Source organism: Anser anser (assembly GCF_964211835.1).
Source record: "Anser anser genome assembly, chromosome: 13".
NCBI classification, from domain to species: domain Eukaryota; kingdom Metazoa; phylum Chordata; class Aves; order Anseriformes; family Anatidae; genus Anser; species Anser anser.
Window position 1 is genome coordinate 4,748,454 of NC_139734.1, and position 25,862 is coordinate 4,774,315.

General features: G+C 40.3%; 5 protein-coding genes across 7 annotated transcripts in view; 2 read left to right on the top strand and 3 right to left on the bottom strand.

Moving 5' to 3' along the window:
• LOC310880888 (synaptotagmin-like protein 2) overlaps window positions 1-6,063 on the bottom strand; it is a 72,594-nt gene extending 66,531 nt beyond the window's left edge. The window contains exons 1-2 of the mRNA XM_083797351.1: window positions 6,003-6,063; window positions 2,910-2,984 (exon numbers count right to left, since the gene is read on the bottom strand). The gene's annotated coding sequence lies outside the window, so the exon portion shown is untranslated. The remainder of the gene's footprint in view (window positions 1-2,909; window positions 2,985-6,002) is intronic.
• Window positions 1-6,581, top strand: part of VSIG1 (V-set and immunoglobulin domain containing 1) — a 27,292-nt gene extending 20,711 nt beyond the window's left edge. Inside the window, exons 5-7 of one of the 2 annotated variants that reach the window (XM_083797434.1) lie at window positions 593-712; window positions 1,373-1,499; window positions 2,848-6,581. In XM_083797434.1, coding sequence (XP_083653560.1) covers window positions 593-712; window positions 1,373-1,499; window positions 2,848-3,031 — 431 coding nt within the window. In that variant the 3' untranslated portion in view covers window positions 3,032-6,581. The remainder of the gene's footprint in view (window positions 1-592; window positions 713-1,372; window positions 1,500-2,847) is intronic. The other variant, XM_083797435.1, reaches the window with a different exon arrangement.
• On the bottom strand, window positions 6,213-11,002 carry PSMD10 (proteasome 26S subunit, non-ATPase 10). The gene is made up of 5 exons (XM_083797444.1): window positions 10,831-11,002; window positions 10,626-10,724; window positions 9,600-9,746; window positions 9,329-9,495; window positions 6,213-8,321 (listed from the first exon to the last, which is right to left on the bottom strand). Exons 1-5 carry the CDS (start codon window positions 10,963-10,965, stop codon window positions 8,168-8,170), a joined length of 702 nt encoding a protein of 233 aa, XP_083653570.1. The 5' UTR covers window positions 10,966-11,002; the 3' UTR covers window positions 6,213-8,167.
• Window positions 11,003-11,077: 75 nt separating this feature from the next.
• Window positions 11,078-22,908, top strand: ATG4A (autophagy related 4A cysteine peptidase). 2 transcript variants are annotated; one of them, XM_083797422.1, is made up of 13 exons: window positions 11,078-11,186; window positions 12,260-12,370; window positions 13,504-13,575; window positions 14,036-14,134; window positions 14,921-15,022; window positions 15,570-15,642; window positions 16,996-17,075; window positions 17,610-17,797; window positions 17,907-17,985; window positions 18,865-19,010; window positions 20,032-20,088; window positions 21,242-21,353; window positions 21,629-22,908. In XM_083797422.1, exons 1-13 carry the CDS (start codon window positions 11,177-11,179, stop codon window positions 21,691-21,693), a joined length of 1,194 nt encoding a protein of 397 aa, XP_083653548.1. In that variant the 5' UTR covers window positions 11,078-11,176; the 3' UTR covers window positions 21,694-22,908. The 2 variants fall into 2 exon arrangements, with proteins under 2 accessions (XP_083653548.1, XP_083653549.1); XM_083797423.1 differs by having other exon boundaries at window positions 11,125-11,186; window positions 12,299-12,370.
• The window catches only part of COL4A6 (collagen type IV alpha 6 chain), a 130,967-nt gene continuing 127,531 nt past the window's right edge, over window positions 22,427-25,862 (bottom strand). Inside the window, exon 46 of the mRNA XM_083797341.1 lies at window positions 22,427-25,597. Within this exon, the coding sequence (XP_083653467.1) occupies window positions 25,337-25,597 (261 nt within the window). The 3' untranslated portion in view covers window positions 22,427-25,336. The remainder of the gene's footprint in view (window positions 25,598-25,862) is intronic.

Here is a 25,862-nt window from a genome sequence, read left to right on the forward strand (position 1 = left end):
CATATTTTTACACACTCAAATTGACTGTTACAAAGAGCTATTTTTTCTTATTTTTTTTAAACTTTTTTTGTTTGTTTGTTTTAATAAAAACTGTGTGGCACATTAAAGTCTTGTCTATACCAACCATTACTTTAAATTTAAACAATGTTAAAATGGGAGAAATGTTCATACCTTTACATCTCTCTTCCTTTGGAATTTTGAGTGAACTTACATTCAAATTAAGGCAATTTGTCATTCAGTTGCTAAGAAATCCATCCTGAACATCTTCAGTACCTGTTAGCTTTTCATTTATTAAATTACATTGACAATAGTATCAGTGCTGGTGAAACATTAGACAGACTTACTTACAGAGTATGGGCATACTACTCATCTTCTAATATGTTCCTACAGGATCCACTGTAGTAATTGTCAAAGAAGGTAAATGTTTTGGATTTAAATAATATATGTATAAAGAATGAAAGAATAATGGGAAAACCCTTTAGCTTGTACTGTTTTTCTTCTCTTAAAAGCTCTCAGTAATACCAACTAAAGAAAACCATTTCCCTCTAAAGTATACGAATGTTAATCTGTACCTGTTCTCTGTTTGCCACAGATCCAACCACTGGCATTCTGTACATTGGCAACCTCACTACCTTTGAAACAGGATATTACCGCTGTATAGCCAGCAATGTCATGGGGAACAGTACCTGTGAGCTTGACCTAACTTCAATGCGTAAGTGAAAATAACCCCGTATATGATCTATGACATACTCTTTGAAGAAAAATGCTGTAATATCTTTAAAACAGATTTTTTTGGGGGAAATACAGGCAGTAGTCAACCATGCCTGTTTGCAGATTTTTCATGTAAACAGTAACATTTAACAAGAGCCAAGTGTATATTGTATAAGCAATCACGAGATATGTCCCTGAAATGAGTACTCAATTACTCAGTGGTCTATAAAATGAAAATGGCAGGTCAGAGCTAGCAGCTGTGCTGAAGTGGAAATAGGTTTTTAGGGTTCACAATCAGATCATGCAGCTGAGCAACAGAGATAAAGGCAACCTCAATTTCAGAATTTGTTTGCAAGGACTGAAGAGCAAAGGCTTTCGACTACTGCCAATGTTAACAACCCACTATTTCCCTTAGCCAGTCATAAACATGGGGCTTGTTGTGAGTAGGGTGCTAACTGTTAAGAAAGGAGGCAGCAAAGGTCATAAAAGCCCGGTTCTCTTTTTCCTAGAGTATCTTTGGCGTCTCTCCTGGAAAAACACACTTAGTTTTTTAGGTCTTTGAATTGAATGCCTTCTTTCTGGTAAAGGATCCTCCACTAAATTTCTATGGGATTTTGCTGGATTAATACTTTTTAAAAACTCTTTTTTTTTTTCTTTCTAGATTCAGACAGTGCTATTGTTGCTGGAGCATTAATTGGAGCAATTGTGGCAGCTGTTATCATTTGTGTTGTCGTCTGGGTCTTAACCAAGAAAGCAAAGAAAAAGAAGTCATCAAGTAATGAAATGCAGTAAGAATTTGTTTGTTTGCTTGATTTTAAGACAATTGTTTCTGTAAAGCACTGCTGATAAACTAGAGCTAAAGTAAAACATAAATACTGTAAACATTTATAGAAGAGTAAATAATACAAGGCTTGAGAAAACTTCCAAAGTGAGAGTATTTGCTTTTGTGTGACTTTTAGGCTTTTGCACTTATAATATGGGTGATCATTACCCTCTTCCTTATGTTTACAAGCAGCTACTACCAAACAATACCTAAAATATAGGTTGGAAAAACAGTGTTTTGTATTTAAAAGTTTATCGTGGTTGTTAATAGCAGGTGGATGAAGTCAAAAAAGGTATAGCAGCTAAGGGTTTCTCTTAGAGAATTGACTACTAGACATGACAAAGGGCTATGGGACACATGCTTGGGATACTCTAAAGCATCTCAAACGGCTGGAGCCACTAAGGTTTAGGCAAAGAATGGAGCTCAGAATGTCCATTTTGATCCTGCTTTGGAAATGTCTTTTTCTCTGCACTTTGGTTGCTCATTTCTCTCCTAAACTGCCAAATCTCCACGGTAAGTATCATCTCATATGCTACACAGTCAGCTCCATGATGTTAAACGTTAAATTAATACACGCAGCTGAGCCAGCAAAGATTGTCATGTCGTCTGGACGCTGCCCTGTAGCAGGGGTCTAAAACTTCCTGATGGGGATTACTGCTAATCCAGGCCAGTGGCCACTCATGCACATGATTTCTGCTTTGAACTGGTGTAGCTTTAACTTCCGATTAAGTGCTTGGACCCTAATAAACCTTACTACATTGAATTAACCCACTAGTATCTGATATTTTTTATATGTGAAAGTACTTAAATATTGGGAGTTGATTTATTATTTTTTCGATAAGGGAAATGGAATTCATATCTATTACTAAAAATATTTTTCTAGATGTCAGCCTTTTCACAGCTCTTTTCTGACTGTACCTTATTTTTATGTATTTGAATGGGACACCAGATCTGCGTGCAGTTTCCCTGAAAGTTCACACCAACCAGTTTATTTTGCTCTCCCTTTTCAGATACTGTCAGACACTCAGTTTCCCATTCTGCTTTAATGAGCTGGCATTTAAACATACTAAACCCCACTTTTTTTCTAATAAAATCACTTAAACCAGTGGTGCAGATCAGTCTTATTATCCACCACTGTCAATCTCTGTCTTAACAGCAATTTTGTACCTTCTCAGGTGCTCTCGTAACAGTCCTAATAATATGGGGGTTACTGTTCAGATGACAAAACTATGAAGATACATTCTTTTGAAAGACTCTAGTGTAGATGGGATTTCAATACATGAAATTACAATCCTCATCCTGTCTCCCTGCAGAGTAATGGCTCAGAAACAATCCAATGCAGAGTACGTTCAGGTACCGAATGAAGAAAACATACCTGCAACCACAGTTCCATCAAGCAATGCGACAAACGAATACCCCAGTGTTGATGAAACAGCAGCCTCTGGAACACCTGAAAATGATGAGAAGCAAGACGTGGAAAAAGAAGAAACAGCCTAGAGTTTATTTCAACAGTTTTCCTTGTCAGTTTTAGAGCCCATTATGAAAAAAAAAATAACAAAAAAGCAAATTTGTCATTGAATTAACATAGCATTGGGACTTAAACTTAAATCTGCATTTGTTTTGGGAAACATTGGGCTGGAGATTGAAAAGGATGCTACACCTGCACTTTGTGCGTAGCAGATTGGGTCTTTAAGTTAACCAAATTTCACATGTATTTATAACTAGATAATAAATATAAAAAACTACCATCCACAGTTATACAATCTATTTTACAAAATTAATTAGAAAATGGTGTCAAGCATTGAAGAAAATATGACGTTCCTGTCAGCTATCAGTAATGATGTATGTGTCCATACAGTTCTGAGCCACAGAAGCCTTCTCCGTGAAGTGTTGGCCAACCTCATGTCTCCTGTGGACCAAGAACTACCATCATGGCCGGTACACTGCAATGTTTAAAGGATCTGATTTTGCACTTCAGAACTAAAAACACGTTTCATCAATTTCATCAGAGCGCAGAAACAGATTTAAAGACCTGGACCAATGAAATCTTGTGTCTGAATTCCACTTAAAGTTACAAAACCAAAACAGTCCTGGAAACGTTTACCCTGTTGCTGCCTAACATGGGACACACTTTGTTAACCACAACCTTCTGACTTTAGAGTTCCCAAGACATCAGCATTCCAGAGCTGGTTCAGGGACCAGACACACAGCCTCAGCAGCTCCCTAAGACCTACATGAGGCAGATACTCACTGACCTAAGGAGACACCACTTCCAGTCTTGTGCACTGCAGAGAAAACTGTCTGACCTGGGGATCTGGGACGTTTTGGCACTTAAGTCTTCTATAAGATCTACTATTTCTCCTTTGGTGACTGTTTCTAGCCTGTAAAAGTTATTGGTATACACCAGCCATCTTTAAAACAGATTGAAGGATACATCTGAGCTAAAATTTTCAGGTCCAGCTCCTACAGCTCTAAGTATCTTTACTGACAAATAAGGCATTAAGTCCTCATCAACATGCCCATTTTACCTGGGCAGCCTGCTCTAAGGAACCTGCTTTGGCAGGGGGGTTGGACCCAATGATCTTTCGAGGTCCCTTCCAACCCCTACAATTCTGTGATTCAGTTTGGATCATTAAGCTAACTGCATTCACTGTCCTTTCTACATAGTGTTGTGGCTTTCAAACATTTGACTTTGATACGTGCAGCCTAGTGTTTCATTTCAGAGTAAAAGATCACTTACAATGTTCTTACAACATTGTTTTAGCTAAAAACTGCTCATGCTGGACCACAAGTATCAAACTCTTACTAGTGCCAACACTGCTGCATCCTGTCAGTGGATCACTGTTCTCTCTCCAAAATATCCAAGGCAAACATTAAGTCATGACTTGTATACAAGCTTCTTCTTAGGCAGGCGTCTTTTGTTAAATGAGGTGGCAATTTTACCGAGCAAAATCTGCAAACTCTTAACCATGCAGTCTAGGTGTAGAAGCTTAAGGAAAATTTCTTATATTCTCGCTGATAGTTTTATAAGCATGGTCAGTAACAGCAAGAGAAGAGCACGTACAGCCTTCTCCTGTTTGGGTGCCATTTCTCACCACAGGTGTTTCCTAATGAGAAAATTCAAATGCATTGTTGGTCCAAGGGAGCTTATAACCTGGCTGAGAGTGCCATTAACTTGTAATAATTTCTTCTCCAACACTCCTAGGCATTCTTTTACTCTTGCCCTTCATAGAAGAATATACACAGCTCCTCATGACACTGCTTTATTTGCATTAATTATAAATGAGATAGCGTATTTTCAAAGAAATCTCCTGTATATATGCCAATTGCATTTTATTTACTGCAACGCTCTTCCAGATTTCAGGTGTCTGCAACAGCACTCTCATTATTATATGGAAGGACTACATTAAGTGGTCACTGTCACTGGGTTTTAATCTTTCCTTAATCTCAACTTCAGAAGCTTCTCTGCATCTATTTCTTATATAACTTCTAAAATAGGGGCTTAGTCTGGTGAAGTTGTAATTGCATCATACAGCTAACACAGACAATGTTCCTAGACTACCCCAGGTCTTACATGTGCTAAAAAACTACAGAGATTGCTCAATGTTAATGCTTTTATACATTCAATTGTTCTGTTCATTTTATAAGTTCTCTTACTTCTAATCACCAGTTTGTTATTAAAAAAAAAAAAAACAACCACCAACCCACCCCAAAAAAAAGCAGAACAGACTGCTGGAGGCGAAGAGGAAGGTAAGGAAAATACCAAAAACATTTATTCAGAATTTCCTAGCATTCTGAGATATTTTTGTAAGCCTTCTGACAGATGTTTGTCCTCAGTATGAAGATTCTCTCATGTAAAACAGTTTATTGTAAAGAATGGGACACAGTTCATAGCTTTCCACTGCTGCTCTTGGCAACGTACAAGCCAAATCAGATACTGAACCATGGCATGTAGCTCAAAAACCCTGCAGAGCTATGCAGGACACAGTGTTTTTCACAATTTGCTTCAGATGTTTTAACAGTCTTTGCTGCATGGCCCATTTATGTCCTCCTGAGGGAGTAAGAATCATTAGCATGGAAAGCAGATATTAAGCCAACATCCAAGCCACCATCTTCCAGGGAAGGGGATTTAAAAAAGCTACAGAGCTGTGGCAGGGTTTTTTACTTTTTTTTCCTTCTTTTTCTCTATACAAAGATCAAGAACCACCACAGAATTTAACTTCAGCTTTTCTCAATTCAAGTTTTCAGCAGCACCTCCATAATGTATAAAAAACATCATTTACTCAGTCAAGTTCCTGCTTCAAGTAAGGTCTGCACAGCCAGGGGTTACTGTAAAGGCAAGTTTTCCCCACTGCTCTCTGTGCAATGTAACCTGCATTTTGCTTTCTAGGATAGACTTAAAAGTACTTAGTGAAGATTATGTTTGGTTTTAAGTTTCTGTCTTGCTTATCAAAATAAATTGCATTACCTTAATCCCTACAAGTTAAACTGTAAAAACGGTCATCTTCTGTTTCAACATTTCCTTGCAGCTGAAGAACAAACATGTTCTGTTTCCATACTGTGTAATGGATGGCAGGCTTTCAGCTGACTTGCTCTCTTCATCCAAAGCACAAAAGCTAGTTAGGAAATATTGGTTTTGTTACACGTAAGTTTAATAAAGTTTTATAACACCAAAGACTGCTGTTTAGGAAATTGTCTTTATTTCACAGAATTTCATCATCAACATTTGTTCAGAACAGAGAACGCTATTCCACCGGTGCCACAAGATATCTTACCAACATCAGAACAGGAGGTCACATGTTGAACTTCGTACTTCCCTCTCAAATATTTCTGCCACAAATGTTAGTTATTAAGTTATATTAAGCAGTAAGAACTCTCAGTTCTATCGCTGAATACTAAAACATTGAATTTAATTCCCATCATACTAAAAAGCAAACAAAACAAAACACAAAATCCCAACCTCCCCTATGTCAATTCAACCAGAGATTACCAGCACAAAAGTAAGAAACAAACGCAGTAGTGACAAGTGCATGGAAGCCTTCAAAGATTTGCATGAAAAAGCAATTTAGAGAATAGCTCCACTTCTCCCCTGCCCAAGGAGTACCTTACATGAATACAGTCATCACAGAAGCTGCTAGAATGAAGTTTTTCTAATAACCTACATATAAGGAAGCTCACTCTCCTTATTCCCATATGCTCTGGAAGAATTCTGCAGGAAGTCACCTTACAAGCATGCTTTATCCCTTAAATCTTTATCTGAAGCAGAGAGAACAGGAAAATCTTTGAGACTCCTAAAGCAATAACCTTATTCTTTGCTGAAAAAAATATGCAAAGCACAACACCCCCTAAACATGCTTAGTTTCTCAACTATTTCAAGAAAATTCAACACGACAGCTTGGCAGCACAGTTCCTGTCCTCTCAGTAAAAAGAACACTTCTAGTGGGGAGCTTTCCAGCGATTCAGTCCTTAGAGGGGTACTTAGGAGGAGTTTCCATTAACTGCAGTTTTCACAAGCATTCATAGCAGCAGGAAAAATCACAGGCAGCTGGTTAAAGAGCAAGTGTTACAGTCACCACGAGGGTGCAGTTGCTGGGGAACTGCTGCGGCAGTTCTCACTCCACAAAATCACGTTACTTTTAACACTGAAATGAAGTTTTAACTAACAGTCTGCCAGATCAACCCAGGGGAAGATTATGGAAAAAAAAACAACACACAAAGCACGGTAGATTATAAAGTGTCTCAATTTGTGCTGCAGTCACAAACACTTTTCAACTCAGGTTCATTGGGTCTACCTTCTAATAACTTAATACCAGGATTTGCTATGAGTAAACAGGGATTAACTCAGGCTTCTGTTATAAAACACTGTCAGTGCTACACAACGCAAGTCAAACAGAACAGAGAGGTCCATGGAAGGAACAACAGGAAAAAAAAAGATTCAAAGCACATCCCAGCGAAGTATCCAGAGCATATAATTATAGTATCTTTGCAGAGGTAACTCAAGCTGCACATCCATTCTGCAGGCAGCCCAGTGCACTTCATCAAATGAATTAGATTTAAAACTAAACTAAAAATACGTAAGAGAGAAGCTTAAAATACTACAAGTTCACTCAAAAAGACTAACAAGGGTAAAAACTGGTACAATTATTGAAGTAACTCAGCAAACTGCCTTTGACAAAAGGAAAAAGAGTAATTTAGAATTATCTGAAGGAAGCAAATCAGTACCCAAAAAAAGACAAACAAAAAGCCCAAGCACAAATGCTAAGAGAAAAACAAAGATGCTGAACACGCTTCCAAGACAAAATTGACTTTAAACAGGTAAAGCACTTTTGGTCTTGTTGTTTGAAAGAAATAACCCTAAACTAGACGCTGAAATAGAAGGAATGACATACATGATCATAGTGTGAACTGAAAGCAAACTGCAAGTTAACAAAAATACTTTAAAAGCAGTGATCTGTACAATCGACAGAAGTACAAATGACTGTTTTGGCAGTACACTTGAAGCAAACCTAGAGAAACACATTTTATTACCACATGCTGATGCTCATACATGACAGCCTAGTTGAACTACGAAAACATGAAGTTTGCAGTCTTAAATACAAGTGCAACAGGGAAGAGTCAAGCTCAAAGTCCTCACTAGCCTTCCACCATTCTTTTAAGTATGGCTCCCAGGCCACCCTTTGCCACTTTCAGGGGCGTCAGCTCTTCTTTGTTCTCAATGTGAATACTTGCACCGTGAGACACCAGCAGCTTTGCCTCATCCACTCTCTCTTCATCGCAGGCTAAATGACTGCAATAAGAACAAGAAACCCACAGCCACTTTTAAGTAGTCCAAGCTTATAAAGAGCAATAATTATCCTTTGTCAAAATGACAGCATGAATGTCAGAAGGGAGAGAAACCCTAGAACAACAAAACCACACGCAACCAACTACCTAAGCAGACTTCAAAGTCTGCCATCAGGTCACTCTCGTCATTAAGCAACTCAAGAGCGCTCCTCCTGCTACTGGCTTCACAAATTTAAGGCACTTCTTTAGGTCTGGGTTTGGCTCTGCAGCCAACAAAGCTAAGGAGCACATAATCCATAGCGAAACTGGAAAATGGTAATCTCTAGTTGAACTTAAAGTGATCAACTAAATTTGTAAAGAGTTACTACAAATGCAGCAAAAGCTTTTTTTTCTGTGTAGCATATCTTGAGAATAAATGCATGTATTCTACAATAAGACTGGGCTTTATGTATGAGAAAAACATACTGCTTGCTCTTACTCAGGGCAAAACCCTTCTTGCACTGCAGACAAGGCAGAGTTTTGCCACCAACTTCAAAACAGTTAAGGTTTCACCCATACAGATTCCAATTGCTCTCTAAGGTAATACCAAACACTGGACTGGCTGTACATAAATTACATCTTATTTTCCTTAGAGAGGTGAAGAAAAGCTTCCAAAACCAGCTCCTGCTTGGCAGGACGGAGTAAGCCAGCCTGTACGACCAGTTCCCTCTGACTTTGAAGTTATTAGCATGCTTTGTACCCCCTAGTGGCAACTGAACGCATTCCAGGCAATTAAAAAAGGTGTTCCACACTTCGTAAGTAGACGCAGTAACACAAATTAAAGTATGTAGGTACAGACACACTTATGCAAAACACTAATTATGATTTTCTCAAGTTCTTTTTAATTACACAGAGATGTGAAGCAACGGACTATTCTGAGGCAGCTAGAAGTTTTTAAAAATTTGAACTGGAGTTTCATTTCATAGAGACCATGCTGTCAGCAAAACAAACATGAAAAAAATGATCACTTACAGAGGCGTATTCCCTTCCGAGTCCTGTATATTAACAGACGCCTTGTGCCGCAGAAGGATCTGTATCATTTTTAGGTTTCCTTTGGCTGCTGCTCTGTGTAATGGGGTGGATTCAAAGTGGTCTGTTGCATCTGGATCAGCTCCATTCTCTAAAAGCATGATTGCAATCTGAACATGCGGGAAGAAACAGGGGGTTGGAAAGAAGAAAAGTTCCTCTAATTAAACACCTCTTCCAAGAGCGACACCACCCCCAGTAGCACAGGGAACCATACCTCCTGCTTATTTTTGGAGGCTGCATAATGCAGGGGCGTACAGCCGTTCTGATTGACAGCATTTACGTGAGCACCCTTGTCAAGGAGGGCTTTCACAATTTCATCACGGCCTGCCGAAGCGGCAATATGCAAGGGAGTCCAACCAGCCTGCAGAGATAAGAAGAAAAAAAATAAATATTAAAACCAAGAATTTCAGGGGGGAAAAAAAAAAACACAATGAAAACATAACCCCAATGCAAAGCAGATTACGTGCTAATCAAATTGCGCATGGTGTTATAACTGCCGAGCTAAATGTGATTGGTATCACCTCAGGTCTGCTTGTATGTCAGCACTACCTGACAGCAGCGAGCAGGTAAATGGCAGAAATCGCTTCTGTTCCCGTTAGGTACAGCACCTTGGGGGGCACCTCACCCCTCCAGACCCAACGGTGTTGCTTTCCAAAGGAGATATTTTGAGAACAAACAAAAGTGGCAGAAAAGGGCATCTAAAAGTTTCTGCAATGCCTTCTATATCCCACCCTCCCATTACACTAGCAGGACAACGCTTCCTTCTTCAAGGGTGACCTTTAGGATGCTTCACAACATAAATATTTTCTCCTGGACAGTAACAGACCACATCCTCTGGAACCGAGCAATCACTGAGCTTGGGATCTACTCTGTAACGCCACCCAGAGCAGTGAGAAGCCTTCAAAGTAAGTCCCTCACCATGAGGCACAACATAATGCCCTCCTCAGCACCCCCCCCCATTCCTCTCAGATCCTCCATTCCCCTCAGGGCCCCCATTTTTCCCCTCAGCCTTACCCTTCCCCTCAGCTCTCCCTTTCACCCCAGCACCCCCCTTCCCCTCAGCACCCGTTTTTCTCTCAGACCCCTCCTTTTCCCCTCAGACCCCTCCTTTTCCCCTCAGACCCCCCCCTTTCCCCCTCAGACCCCCCCCTTTCCCCCTCAGACCCCCGCCCCCTTTCCCCCTCAGACCCCCATTTCTCTCCCCCCCCCCAGACCCCCGCTCCCTCCCAGCCCCACTCACGTCGTCCTTCTCGCTGACAGGCACCCCGAGCCCCAGCAGCAGGTCAGCGACAGCGGCGTGCCCGGCCGAGCAGGCCCAGTGCAGCGCGGTGCGGCCGGCCTGTGGGGAGGGAGCGGGCGGCGGTCAGCCCGGGGCGCCGAGCGGGGCCGGCTGCCGGGAGCCGCCGCCTCACGGGGCGGGGGGAGAGCCCGCAACCCGCGCTGACCTGGTCGGCCGCCGTGGCCAGGCCCCTGTCGCGCTGCAGCTGGGCGCGCAGCTCGTCCAGGCGCCCGCCGTACGCCATGTTGCACACCGCCACCTCCGACACCGACACCGCGCCCGCCATGGCGCCCGCCGACATCGTCCTCCCACCCTCTCGGCTCGCCCGCGGGGCGTGCTGGGGGTTGTAGGCGGGGAGGGGGGAGGGAGGCGAGGAGCGGCGCCGCGCTCCTCGGGGGGAGGACTACAGCTCCCAGCGTGCACCGCGCGGCTGCTGCCGTGTGCCTCCGTGTCGGGGCGAGGAGGAGGAGGAGGAGGAGGAGGAGGAGGAGGAAGATGGTGGCAGCGGGAGGATGGAGTCAGGTGAGGGGCGGCGAGGGGGGTGGCCGGGGCGCTGCTGAGGTGAATGCGGCGGACTGGGGGGAATTGGGGGAGCTGGGGAGAACTTGGGGGACTGGAGGGAACTGAGGGGGCTGTGGGAACTGGGGAGAACTGGGAAGACTGGAAGGGACTGGGGGGGGGGGCTGGGGGTAACTGGGGAGACTGGGGGGATTAGGGGAACTGGGGGGGACTGGGGGAAACTGGGAAGGACTGGGGAGACTGGGAGGGACTGGGGGAACTGGGAGGAACTGGGGAGAACTGGGAGAGACTGGGGGTCACTGGTGCTGGTTTGTACGCAAGCGGGGTCCCCCCGTGCTTGCCTGGCAGTCTGCTGCCTGTACCACGTATACGTTCTGGACTTGCAGAGCAAATGATGATCGTCATTGCTTTTGCTTTCCACTCACAATTTTTTAGCAGCATTTTAAGGTTGTTATCTAAAAGATAACCATCAAAGGCCCCTTTCGCTCTTCCACCAAATGCTGCTTTAATTATCTAAAAAAACCAGCCTTCCTTCAGTACTGTCAGTTATCCCCTGTTATTCTACAGCCAGCAACAGATCTAAGGTTGAATACTTTTTTTTTTTTCCTGAAGTGTTTCCAGTCTCTGGCTAGGAAAGCAAAACCCAGCCCCGCTAACACTTTTCACGTGCTTCCCATTAAGCATGGGGCCGTAATCGCTCCGAGCAGCACTGTGTGTGCATCTGATCACGGACACACGAGCCTTGATGCCTGCAGTCCTCCCTTTCCTCATTTCCCTGGGTTATATCTTCCCCTCTCTGCAGTAATCCTGAACTTCTGCTGCCGGCTTCAGTCAGGCTGCTTGTGATCACAGTGTCAGCCATGTTATTCTCTCAGAAGTTGCTGAGGAGCAACATATAAACCAGCCAAGTCATTGGATAGCTCAGCTGTTAAGGGAAAGTGTAAACACAGCTGGCAGCGGGGTTCAGAAGATCCAAAGGCTGCGAAGCTGCAATAGCTCAGTCTAAGAACTCAAAGGTGTGCGTGAAAGGAGGAGGGGACGGAATGGGGTTTGAATGTTCCCGTATTCCTGTTCAGTTTTATCTAGGTATGAAAATCAGATCACTATTTTGTCAGACTACTTAGAAGAATTTCCAGAAACTGATGAGCCGGTGTGGATTCTAGGAAGGCAACACCACCTAAATGCAGGTATCTGTAAAATTCATCTGTAAAATCTGTACAGCATTCACAGATGCAGCAGCAGCTCCTGATTTCCGTCCATTCCTTAAATGTCTCATGAGAGAAGCTTTTTTTTTCCCCTATAAACAAGAAACCAACTATGAATAATGGTATTCCTCCTAATATGACATTAGAACTTTACTGCCTGTCATAGTTCATGCAAAGAGATCATACTTAGGGCAGAAACTGTCTGGTCACTTCTCATCTTCAAATGTTTTATAAATTAAATAAACAACAAAACTTTGAGGAAATGTCTGGTATTGCTAACGTTATTTTGCCTTGAGGGGTGCTGTCTGCAGTCTGCTATCTGCAATTAAAGTGAGATTTCAAAATAGTAATAATAATAGTAAAACTGGGGCATGTACTGTATTTCGCTGAAAAGAAACATACTGCCTAACAGTCACTGCAGAGTGATGTATTTATACATCATACACAAATCAGATTTCAGAAATGGGTTTTGTTTCTTGGGGAGGGGACAAGGGCACAGTCCCGTGTTACGTGTCAGAGGCAGTGGCCATCGATGCAGCCTTGGTATCAGGACATCCGAGGGTGCCATGTCCAGCTTCGGCTGGCTGAACAATGCCTTGAAAGGGCAGTGGGTCTGAGCAGCAGGTCAGATCCTTAAGAAACCTTTGAGAGCCTTTGGGAGAATTCTTTAAGCACATTTATTAAAATGAATAAATTAAACTTAATATTATTAATCTTTTCTAGAAATGACATTGTGTTGGGTTTGGAGGTAATGCCCAATTCTGTGTTGTTTTGCACGTAGAAATTCTTCATCTTAACTCGCTTTACCAGTTCTTTCCCGAGGACATAGTTCTCCATTGTTGTTTCAGTCAAGCTGGACATAGTCATCCCAAACACCTTTTAAAACTTCATTGCCTAATAATTATTTCATTCGTAATAATTCAACTTTAATTATAAGTCCACAAAAGCTCTCAGGTTTTAACAGCTAAAAGATATTTTAAGTATTAAATATCTTCTATGTACAAGCTAACAGGAGGCTTCCGTGCACTCTGTATACTTACTATGTAGGGAAAGCTAGAATTTTCCAGCTTTAAAAGTTTGTTTTAATGATTTCTTTCCTTTTAAAAATATTCCAGACAAATCTAAGTTATTGTTGGATATAAGTGCTCGTCTGTGGTTTACGTATAGAAGAAAGTTTTCGCCTATTGGTGAGTATACTGCAGATCTACTGCCTTGTTCTAAATTAAATAGCATGATAAGTGATGGCATCGTAGGCTGGGAAAATATTTCTAGAGTATTAGAACGTTTTGAGCATCATTTTAACTGTTTATGCAGACATGAAGAGTATTAAAATCAGTGTTTATGTCTTACATAATCAGGTCATCGTGTTGTATAGCATGCAGTAAATTGTTTGTGAACGTTGCTTGAAGAATGAAAAGAGTAAGTTAGCTCTACAAGGAATAAATGAGTTTTGTTTATTTGTGCAACGTAGAGATTAGAATTAGACCAACACCACTGAACCAAAAAGTCTTGCTCTGTGCCTTTTATCTGTAGGACAGTTCATGGAGGCTTCAACAGCCCTAGCTGTTTTCTAGCACTCTGAAATGTCCTCTGTGGTGCTGCACCCACTCGAAAGCCTGTACTGATTGTGGTGAACTTTCCTAACAGGAGGCACGGGTCCTTCGTCAGACGCCGGCTGGGGATGTATGCTGCGATGTGGGCAGATGATGCTGGCACAAGCACTGATCTGCAGACACTTAGGGAGAGGTGAGTGCTGGTCCTGAGGGAACTTCTGTATTGTCTGCAGACGCTTCTTCGTAGTACTCCATTAAAAGCACAAACCCTGAATTTATTAGTGAGACTTTCTTTGATGCCCTGGTAACAGTTCCTAATGGATTAATTCTTGTCCAGCTGGGTGAAATCATCCCAGCCTTAAGCAGAGAAATAGGTGTAGAAGGAGAACAAATGGGGAATCCTGTCGCTGTTACTTTATAAACCTTTTAGTGTAACACCCAAATTGAGGCCAAGGGAAAACCTGCCACCATAGGACAGAGCTCTTACCCTTCTCTTCACCTGTCACCAGCACGAGGTCCAAACCCCCCAGGTGCAAGCTCTTAAGCCTCTATCAGCATGTCACATCCCAGGATGCTGCCAGCGCAGCGTTTGGACTTTCCGTATGGATCTTATATTGTTATTTAATGGGTGCTTACAAATCCAACAAGGTCTAAACACAGCCTGTAGTTTTAAATAACCTTGGAAGCTCATAGATACTGGAATAGCTATCAATGCTCAGCATGATCGGTCAGAATATGTTTGCAGTTGACATTTTTGTTTTATTTTTCCTGTTTTTACAATCTAGCCTATGATGATAAAGGGCAGTTTGATAATAAATAACAAGCTTTGAATTCTAGGAGCTCTAAACAAAATGTAAATATTAGAGATGAGTTGAGATGTCTTTTAACATCTCATTATAAGGCTTTCTACTGTCTAGACATTTGATCAGTATAATGAAAACATCACTGTTTTTTATTCTCTATCAATTTTTCCTTTCAGATTGGCAATGGGAAAAACACAAAAAACAACCAGAAGAATATCACAGAATCCTACGATGCTTTCTCGACAGGAAGGATTGCTGTTATTCAATCCACCAGATGGGTAAGAACAAACATAAACTTTCAGGTTTTTTCCACTGAAATTTCTACCGTGTTGAATCACTAATTTGCAATATGTTAATTCATAATTTTAAAAAGTGGATATGAAGACAACGTATATGCTTATATAAAAATAAAAATGTATGCAGATGGGTGCAAAGTCTAGTAGTACAGAAACATTCACTGAGACCTAAGTAAAGCCATGTACTAGAATCTAGCTCTTGATAAACTATGTAAGCCTTGGGTACCAGAGTCAGTAATGTTAGAATAGACAGTCTTGTAGCGTATTGCTGTAATTTGTAATAAAGGGCACTAACATTCGTAATTCTCGTTATAGTTTAGAAACCTTTTGTTTATTAAAGAAACTAGCACTCATTAAGTTTTGAAAAGAGCATAGATTGAGAAAATAATTGTTATTGCTAAGTACAGATTGCAGTTACTCTAGAATGTTTGACAGTCATGGTATTTACTGTATCTTGTTACCACATTCTTTATGGTCTCATTTTTCTTTGATTTTGTGTATGTGTGTCTTTTTTTCACCATAAAAACAGCACAGATGGGTGTTGGAGAGGGGAAGTCAATTGGAGAATGGTTTGGACCAAATACAGTTGCTCAAGTACTGAAGTAAGTGAGATCATACCAGTCTCATTCAGAACGTACTCCCCTGGGGCAGCCAAGATAAGGCCCAGGCAGAGTTTTGAAGGCTGCATCTCCCACTGTCCCACAGTCAGGAATGTGCTTGCCATCTATTTACAAGTGCAGCATGGAATACGATGCTGAAGCTCGGTGAGCAGGTACTGAGTTGGGAATGGGTGAGCTCTAAATTTTAATAAAGGAAGAGCCTGGGGAAAAGAAACTGCAGGAAGGTCTCTCCTGCTATGCCATCTGCATGCCCTCACCAGTCACACCACAGATGTATATTCCTTTCTGCACAGTGGCACAGCTCCGGCAGGTCAAGAGTGCCACCATGTAGGTCAGAGTGGTGGTGTGAAACATCAGAGAGAAGCCATCTCGGCCGAGGAGGGAACTGAGCTGCAATTCCTCCCTTTCTGAGCAGCAGTTCTGCCAGCAAGGCTGCTGTATAAAGATGGGCAGCTCCTCATAGTCTGGGAGCCACACTTAAAGGAACTGAAGCTGCTCAGTTCTCCAGGGGTACATGGAGGTGTCTTACCTCAGGCAGAGGCTAGGCTACAGGTCCTGCGAGCTCAGCAGCAAGTCTTTGACGTCCTGGAACAGACACATGATCTGAAGAGGGAGGGGAGATGGAGCATGCCCTGGACTCCAGATCTTTCATGGCCAAGTTTTTCATGGTGTAGCGCTCACACCCAGTTTTTTCTGGCTTAAACAGCTAATTCTGCCTGTGCAGCTTAAGAGGGTAGCTCCCTTCCCCAAAGGTTTGGATTTCACAGAAGTGGACATAAACCTGCATGCTGCTGTCTCCCACCTAAGTTTTGGTGCCCCAAACCCTTAGCTGATTTAGCTTTTAATGCCCCATTTCTGCTGTGCACGCAGGCTCAGGCAGAAGTAATTCCACTGAATTCAGTGGAACTTCTTAAGCAAAAAGTAATGTGCAAAACTGGCATAGGAATTTTTTTCTTTTCCAGACGATAAAAGACACAATTGGGCAAGAAACCATTGCAGAGACTGTTAAGTGCAATAAAAAGTAATAAATTTAATGATGTAGTTGAGCTGTTACTATCACTGCAGTTGGCAATAAGACAAAACAGTTTGCACATGGTACAGTGCATATGTTTTTCCTGGTACCACTCAGTACCTATTTTTCTAAAGATATTGAATATTTAATATTTAAAGTTTTCTTTTTCTTACATGGAGACTTTAAAAAATGCAGAAAGTATGTTTTTTCTTAAGAAAAAAAAAAACATTTTTTAAAATCAAGAACCATCTAATGGTTCTGAGTGTAAAGCTACCCTTTTGATCCAACTAGTTTATATTAATTAGTACCTTAATGTTTTCTAGGAAGCTTGCTTTATTTGATGAATGGAATTCATTAGCAGTTTATGTATCTATGGACAATACTGTGGTCATTGAAGACATCAGTAAGTGAAACATCAGTTTTCTGGTAACAGTTTCTGATTTGACTCCATTTGCCAGAACGTATCTAAACATGAACAAATACTTGGGGGCCATCTGTTTGTCTTGCCAGGTTAAGAAAAGGGAAGAAGGACATACAAACTCAGTTGTGGTTTTTTGGTGCCTGATGCCAACTTCGTGCTCACATCATTGGATGTGAAGAGCTCCTCAAAGAATTTCTACTGTCATCATTTCTGCCATTTCATTTCTGTGGCGTTTTATGGGCAAAGCTTGACAGTATTAATAACATTAATAGTACATGTCACTGCAGTCTTAAATTGTCATCCCCCAATCATTTATCTAACGTCTCACTTGAACGTGCCAGCACATACTGTCTGCTAGAATTACTTCTACAAAATAGCTGTAATTGCCATGCCCTGCTCATTTTGTCTTGTGTGCCCTATAAAGATCTCTGGCAAACTAGCTTAACTCACTGCTGAGAGGAAGATTTACTTTGTGTTCCTCTGTGCATTGACTGATTTCTGTTTTTTTTCTTGCAGAAAAAATGTGCTGGTCCCCTCCTCAGAGCAGCAGCGCGTCCCACAGCAGCGCACATTTGCACAGAAGTGCTCTTGGCCAAAACAAGAACACAGCAGGGCTCTGCACAGGCTGGAAACCCCTCTTGCTTATTATACCTCTACGACTAGGGATAAATCACATAAATCCAGTATATATTGATGCATTTAAAGTAAGGTTTTCTTTCAATTCATTGCTTGTTACTGTCAAATAAGTTCGGGTATCTGTGATGTCAGTAAACAAATGAATTACAATTTCCTTTATTCCTTTTGAACTTGTAGGAATGCTTTAAGATGCCACAGTCTTTGGGAGCATTAGGAGGGAAACCAAATAATGCCTATTATTTCATAGGATTTTTAGGTAAGGAAAAAAGAAACTTATTCCAAATGTGCAGATGAAAAAAAGAGAACATTTTTTTGAAGGGGAAGTAGTAAGGAATTTAAGCATGAAGCTCTAGAAGTAAAGAAAAATGAGAATAGAATAAAATAAATGAAGAAACCTGTCTAAAATACTTTAGAAACAGCATGGTATGATCCTTAACAGGAGCAGAAAGTTAACAGCAAAGCTAGATGTAAAAATAAGTGATGACATAAACAAGAGCAACATACTAAGAATAGCTGATAGCATTTGACAAGTGTATTGGTCAAATGTCACTTTTATTTTCTTGTATTTCAAAACTTTTTCTGATAGCAGTATCTTTTTCACCTTCTTGCATATCTTCTTTTATCAAGTATTGCTCTAATTAATTTAAAATGCATTCCTTCAGATTTCACCCCAGTTTGGGCCAAAGTTTTGCAACCCTATTTTGTTCTTTTGTAAAACCTAATCTGTTTTAGTTAGGCTTTTTTGTTCCAATTTCTGAATGAATGCCTAATGGGATTACAGATTGCATCTGTGAACATCCTGTACCTTTTAATCTGTGCAACGTTAGGGATTGCAACACTTGAGATTAAAAAAAAAAAGTACTGGATCTCACATGGAAAAAGAAAAGTATGTGACAAAGATAGAACATAACCAACCAACAAATTACAGTAATAGGTCGCAATAGGAAGTTATACTAAATACCCTGTGGGAAACATTGTGTCTAAACCTTCTGATTCTCTTAAAGAATCCCTAGCTGGAAAGTCTCGATAATATTGACTGCGATGGCAATCTAATTTCTATTTTACAGTTCTGGACCAAGTGCTTATTAACGTCACTTGCTTATTTTTAACATACGGATTTTACCCATCCATCCAGGCAATGAGCTGATCTATTTGGACCCTCACACCACTCAAAGCTTTGTAGATACAGAAGAAAATGGCACAGTTGATGATGAGAGTTTCCACTGCCAGGAAGCCCCGCACAGAATGAAGATCATGAATTTGGACCCTTCGGTAGCTTTAGTAGGTGTCAGGAAATCTTGAATGTATATAATTTATCTCAAAGTAATGCCTCTCTATATTGGTAAGGGCAGGAATGCATTTCCTTGAACAGAACCAAGATCACAAAGCTGTCTTCTGTGGTAAACACATAGTAGTTTGTACATAACTACATAGAGTACACGAATCTTAGGGCAAGTGGGGAACTGTCTGTACTGTAGGGAGCTCGCTTCGTTTTCTTTACTGAGCAGCTTTTACTTCTTTCAAGAGGCATTATAATGGTTAGAGCAAGGAACTGAAACAGGTTTACTTGTTTTATTCTATCACTACTTTATGTTTGGTCACCTCTAGACAAGTTACTTAAACTTACTTTACATCATAATTTAAAAATGTTTAAGTGGAGATATTTGTAGAATTCACCCAAAATGTCACAGGGGTACCGTGGTATTTGAAAAAGTTGGATCTGATCCCATGCCAGTATCCTGTGATTGGGTTACTGACAGTTGTCACCAGTGGGATGTGTTTCTAAAGCTTTAAACAATCTGTAAAGATACCGGTATCTTTCATTCATTCACATACCAGTTTTTTAATACTGCTGCTTTTTAGAAAGTATTTTATTCTTTTTTTTTTTTTAATACTTAACTATGTAACTGAGCAAAATGTGGAATGATGCAGTGAGACAGACAAAATCATAAGGAAGAGCAAATATTTTCAGTATAGATACCAGAGTGGAGATGTTCCTTAGGGGGTCCATCATCTAAGAGGTTTCAGCTTCTGCTGATACCTGGACTGTAGGAACTGGGTGGCACTCCATGGAGGAGCACCCAGGAGCTGCTGCTGTTTTTTGGTTGACTATTTCGTTAGGGTTTGCAGGGCCTTGTTCTCCCCTCAGGGTCTCTCCCTAGAGCTGCCACATATTTTGAGTCTTATTTTTAGTGATCGTACGGGGTATTAGTGTATCAGAGGTCAAACCGCCTTACCTGCTGGTACCTTGTACTTACCATCTGCAAAGGTAAAACTCTGTGTGTTTGTTTTTTCCCCTCAGGGCTTCTTTTGCAAAGAAGAATGTGATTTTGATAACTGGTGTAGTCTTGTACAAAAGGTAAGAGTGGGAACTTAGCATCTTGATTTGCTCTTTATAAAGTCTTGTTTTTATTGTCTGTTTTTTGTAAAATGGAAATTCCCCTTGCATTTTCCTTTGTATACAAATTGTATGAGCCATAGAGAAGAATGCATTAAAGCATCAGGGTAAGACAATACTACTGAATTGCTAATCAGAAATTGTTCAGCACTTTACTGGCCACAAACCCTGCCAGTTGGAAAATGGGTGTAAACATACACCCTTGAAGGTTTTCTTAGCACTACTATGTTACTGGGTGACACTTGCTTTTAACTTCTAATTCTCACTAAATGACTAAGTTTTAACTGCCATATTGTAGTGACTTATGATTTGCTTCCTGATCCTTTTTTATTGTTTAACATAATATATTGCGTGTTCTAATTATGACTGTTAGTCCCTGGTATCTTAAAGATCTGATTCTGTAAGTGCTGAAGGCCTCTAGCTCCTGCTGATCTAGGGAAAACAGAAGGTGCTGGCTGCCACAGGAAACAGACTTGAGGATATTTCTGCATGCAGGTGTTAAAACTAAGCAACAGATGTCTGAATGTCAAGTACCATCAACCTCTAAAGGCATTTATTTAAAAAAAAAATCAGCTAAGGAAAACAGTTTGTAAATAAGTGAAATACAGGACAGGAGGTAACATCTCTTTGAAGAGGAATAGCGTTTGGCTTCAGGAACAACTTTTCTCCTGACCAAAACCTGTCCTTCAAAATCTGTTGTTTTTTTTGTTTTTGGAGGAGCTGATAGATCTGTCTTTTGTGCTATTGATCAGCAGAAAACTTGAGAAGAGAGAGTTCTATGCAAGTAACTTCCTCTTAAAAAGCAGAAAATATTGTACCTTCCTGGTGTGCTTGCTAAATGTAAACAAAATTACGGGTGTGTAGATACCAAAGCTAATTATAAGGCTGATAATTTGTAGTACAGTTCAAGAGATCTGTCTTTCAGATGTGTTTTTAACTAGGGAAGTATTACAGAGACCATGGTGCTTGGATTTCACAGTATGTCTGCATAAAGCCTTTTTTTTATTTCCTGATGGACATATGTAATTAAAAAATGTTTTCAATTAAGTATACACGTTTTGTGTTTGAAGCTTCTCCTGAGCCAGCTTTTAAAATGGAAGTATTCTGTCCTCAGGAGATTCTAAAGCAGCAGAGTCTACGGATGTTTGAGCTGGTCCAGAAGCACCCACCACACTGGCCTCCTTTCATACCTCCAACAAAACCAGAAGTGACAACCACAGGAGCAGGTAAGGCACTGATTAAAAGCACAATTGTGCAATGTAATGTTCCTTGTTAGCAAATAAAAGAATAATCACAGGTAGAATAACTATCCTTTGTAAGTGTCAAGCAATATATATCAGGCATGTATCCAAACAAGCCATACAATTGCTAGCACAGATTTTTTTTCGCTCTTACAAAACACTTTTCTGGAATGCATCTTTCAAAGTTTTTTTTTTTAAGTAAACAAAACCAGGCATGTCTTTAGAAGCATTTTTTTCTTTATCTTTTTATTTTTTTACAGAACTCATTGAATCTACCGACAAGCTATTTGAATTGGAAGAAGAATTTGAAATCCTGAGTGTGTGAAGGGAACTATGGTGACTCTTCTGAGTATTGAATATATTGGTAATATTATTGCATTGACTTAAACAGCCATGTTAGCCCCAAAGTGCCTGAAATTATGGATAACAGAGCACAGAAACGTAGTAGCATCCAAAACTCCAATGGCAGTTTAACACACAAGCTTCCCCGGATGGAAAGGCAGTAAGAGATCTTGTGATAAGATGCTTAAAGGGAATCTCTTTTTAATGTATCTTACCTGAAGACAAATGGGCCTTTGAGATTAAGGCAAAAATACGTGTATCACTGGGCACTATGTTTGGAGAAAGGGATAACCCAAATGGATATTTCTTGCTCTCATACAATAATGCAATAGTTTAGTTCTTAAAGCAAAACAGTCTTCAGTTAAGGAGGATGTTTACTTCTGTTTCCTCCTGTGGGCTACATCATAGGAAAAATACATTGTCTTGTTTAAAAGATCGACTGGATCAGGAGAAAATTGTTTCCTTGTTAAATATTTTAACATGTATTTGAGCAACCAGACTTTATTACAAAAATGTTTCTGTAAAAGGAACTATGTCTAATGTATACATTTTGCAATAGCCTTCCTGTTTCTGGGAGACCTCAAGAGGAACAGGAGACTCAAATAGCTGATACAGATCACAACCACTGTTATAGTTATGGTATATTTCACCTTGACCTTAAAATTCAAATGATTAAAACTTAGGTTATTTCTTTCAGAGTTAAAATGAGTCAAAGGTGGTTTAACTGTACCTTATTTATTTTAAAATTGATTTACACAAGTTTCTCTGTTACAGCACTTTATCTGTGCATCTAATAAATTTCTTAAGCTTTTCTTAGGTTGTATGCTGCTATGTTTTGTTAATTTGTGTGAACTAAATATAAACCAGGTTATCTTAAAACTTAATATCTAAGCGTACACAGATTACTTAATTGTTGCTTTTGGACTTTTTGCCTTTTGAAATCTGTTTTGGTAGAAGTGCCTTAACTCTACAGGTTTATCAGAACAGCCTGGGCAGTTTTATTTCTAAGGCAGAGCATCTCTCTAGCAGCCATAAGAAAAACAGTTCAGAATAAAGAAAGGCGCAGATTTTTAATCCATGCTAAAGTTCCTTTTCACTACCAGACAGTCCCCCTTGTGGTCATTTTGTCATGCTAGTGTAATGAACATGAATTGCAGACTTTCATCTTCACCAATAAATGACAACATAGAGAAATACTGAATACTGTCTCCTCTCACTTGCACCTCTCGATCAGGGCCAGTGTTTTTTCAAACAAAAGAGTTAACGAGATCCTATTTCATCTTGTTTAATGTTTATTAACTACAGCTTGGAAACCACAAATGTAGAAAAAAATATAATTTTCTTCCTTCTCTCTCCAGGGATTAGCTGCATGGTTTTTGAGGAGATTCAAGAAGTCTTCAGGGCCAAGCCCTCCTCATGCAGCAAAAGCTCGTGAGGCCCTGCAGACTTCTTGAAGAAGCGTTCTTGGTGGGGGTAACCAAACTTCTGAAAATAGGGCTGCTGGAAGAATGGCTGGTGATAGGAATTCACACCCTCAGTACCTGACTGAGAATGGCTTATGTGTAAACAGAGGAGGAACAGGCTGGGTTTGTTGAACTCGACGGAAGGTTGGGTATTGGTATCAACAGAGCCAACTTACTGCAAGAGAGGCAGGTCCCTAAAGATACTGGCACTTAAAATGCATAAAGCTCTGATCCTGGAAAAAAAACAAAACACACTTACATTTGCATGCGTCCATGTTCAAAAATAAAACCAAGTCCGTGTTGGAGTTTCCCAGAGTTAATTGCAGAAATTTTCAAAAAACAGTGAGCTTTACTGTGTGCAGACAGTTTTTTAAAGTTGCATTTGTTTAAACCAAGCTGCAACTACCATATGATCTGTATGTGCTAGGACAGCTAAGAAGTAGATTAGATAGTGTGCACAAAAGGATTGTCACTCAGGAGTGTTAAAATGCCTTAAAAATATTTACAAAATACATCCAAAGCAGTTGCAGGTCTTTCACAAGTAGGAATATGTTAAATGAAAGACTAAATCGTGATTCAACTCTAAAATAGGCAGAGCTCTCTGACCCTGATCTGGGAAGGTAACATCACATTATGCATATAAATCTACAAAATCCTAGTTATGCAAAATCCAAATCCAAAAACCATTGTTTGGGTTGGAAGGGTTGTGACCTTAACGATCATCTAGTTCAAATCCCTCAAAGGTAAAAATACTACCTGCTTAAAACTAAGCACTTTCTTAAATAGTTTGCGGGATAGAGCTAGAGCTCTAAAACCTAGTAAAGAAATAACACTTTAAAATAATGTCTCAGTCTTGTATTAGTAGTAATTTTCTGAAAAAAATATCTTTAAAATCTTTATGCCAAGGTGATAGTGTATTTGCAAGGCACTTCTTTTAAATGTCATGGAATGTCAATATATAAGGATTTCATATGCTTCCCTCTAGAAAGAGGGATGGATAACAGCTTTAGCCCAACTAAATGAATTCATGATATATATTACATTTGCTTGCTTTTTTCATGGCTTTCCCTCAAAATATGTAAGGATGATAAAATTAGTAACATTTGTCTTTAATTACGCCCTGAAGGTAAGTGGAACTACTTAACAGTGCATACAATAGAACTACAGTTTTTTAAACTGACAGAAATAAAGCCTAGAGGAAGAAGAATACAACAGATCGTGACTGCAGAAATAAAAATGTACATCATAACTGCTTTCTTCTGTGTTTGCATAAGCCTGCGTGCTATTCAATAAGCCTCTACTTTTAAATACACGCAACTTGAATAATTACAAGATAACTGTGCCAAGGCTACCTCAGAAAGAAGATTTATGTTCATAATAATGAAGCGTTTCTGCCTACATGAAGATAAGCACAAACCCTGAAGTAGACATTTTACCTGGAATATAACTCAACAGAAAGCTATAAAGAATGCTAGGGGTGTTTTGGATTCCACATCAAAAAGTGTATTTTTCACTGGGATAGCTCTTATATGTCAGCCGTGGGTATGAGTCTGGATTACAATTGATTACCTATCAAAAAGCCAAGGAATGTCCCATCTGTTGAACAAGCAAAGCAAAACAAATTCATCTTTGACTCCTCCTAATGAAGTCAGTTATCAACCATTAATGCTTAAGTCATTGATGCTAAGTCATCTACAATGCATTATAAATTTTAGCTAGTTCTGTATTTCATAGGAGAATAAGTCTTCATTCCCTTACACTAGACCAAATACTGTTTGCAAAGACACTAGTAAAGCATAACTTTTGAGAAGTCTCTTGATGGTTGGTGTGTGCCTTGGACAGAGGAGTGGTGTAACGTGAGACAGCAGTTACTCTTCAGTCTGAATAAGAAACTCGCAGAGGCTTTCTGAGGTAGCCATAAATGAGGAAAAATAACCCAAACAACATTAAAGTAAAAGCATAGCACCGTGTTCCATAAAACAGGTTTCAGAGCACTGGTCTTCCCTTCTGTGTGTGCAAACTCCTGGACTTGACACTTGATTTTTGTGGAATTCCGGCCATCTTGATTCATCCATCAAGCACGCACAAAACCAGTTTGAATTTATCTTTCTTCACATCAGTGATACCTGCTCTTAGGTAACGAGTTATTTTTGTGCATTTCTGTTACAAATTCTTCATGCACACCTGGCAGCGGCTGACCCTTGTTCGAAGCTGTCCTGCTTTCAGGGTTTCTGAGGGAGGGGCACTGACAAACTGCTGTGACTGTTCGACGGTCGTGAGCCAGAAGCTGTATTTGTTTGCAAAGTAATGGCACGTCCCCCTGGCACCGTTGCATTCAATGAATGGAGTAGCGCGGAAATCCTCCAGGCAAGAACCAGGTGAGACGAGGGACTGACCTCCACCTTCTGCACCAGCAGCTGTGTGCTAAATAAAGATGTTTATTTAAATGAGTTCAAAGGAACAGAAAATGAGGTGAACAGGGCAGTAACTCAAGTTCTGTTGCTGAAATGAGTAAAACAAGCAACCAGCTTTATGGTTATAACCTTGGCTGTCTGTAACTGGGTTTGGAATCAGGGCTAGAGGTAAAGAAGCAAAGGAAGGTACCTAGGCTGAGCATACAGCCCTGCTATAAAGGAAATCAGCTTGTCACTTGCAAACTGGGAAAACTGGGAGACAATAATGCTGACTT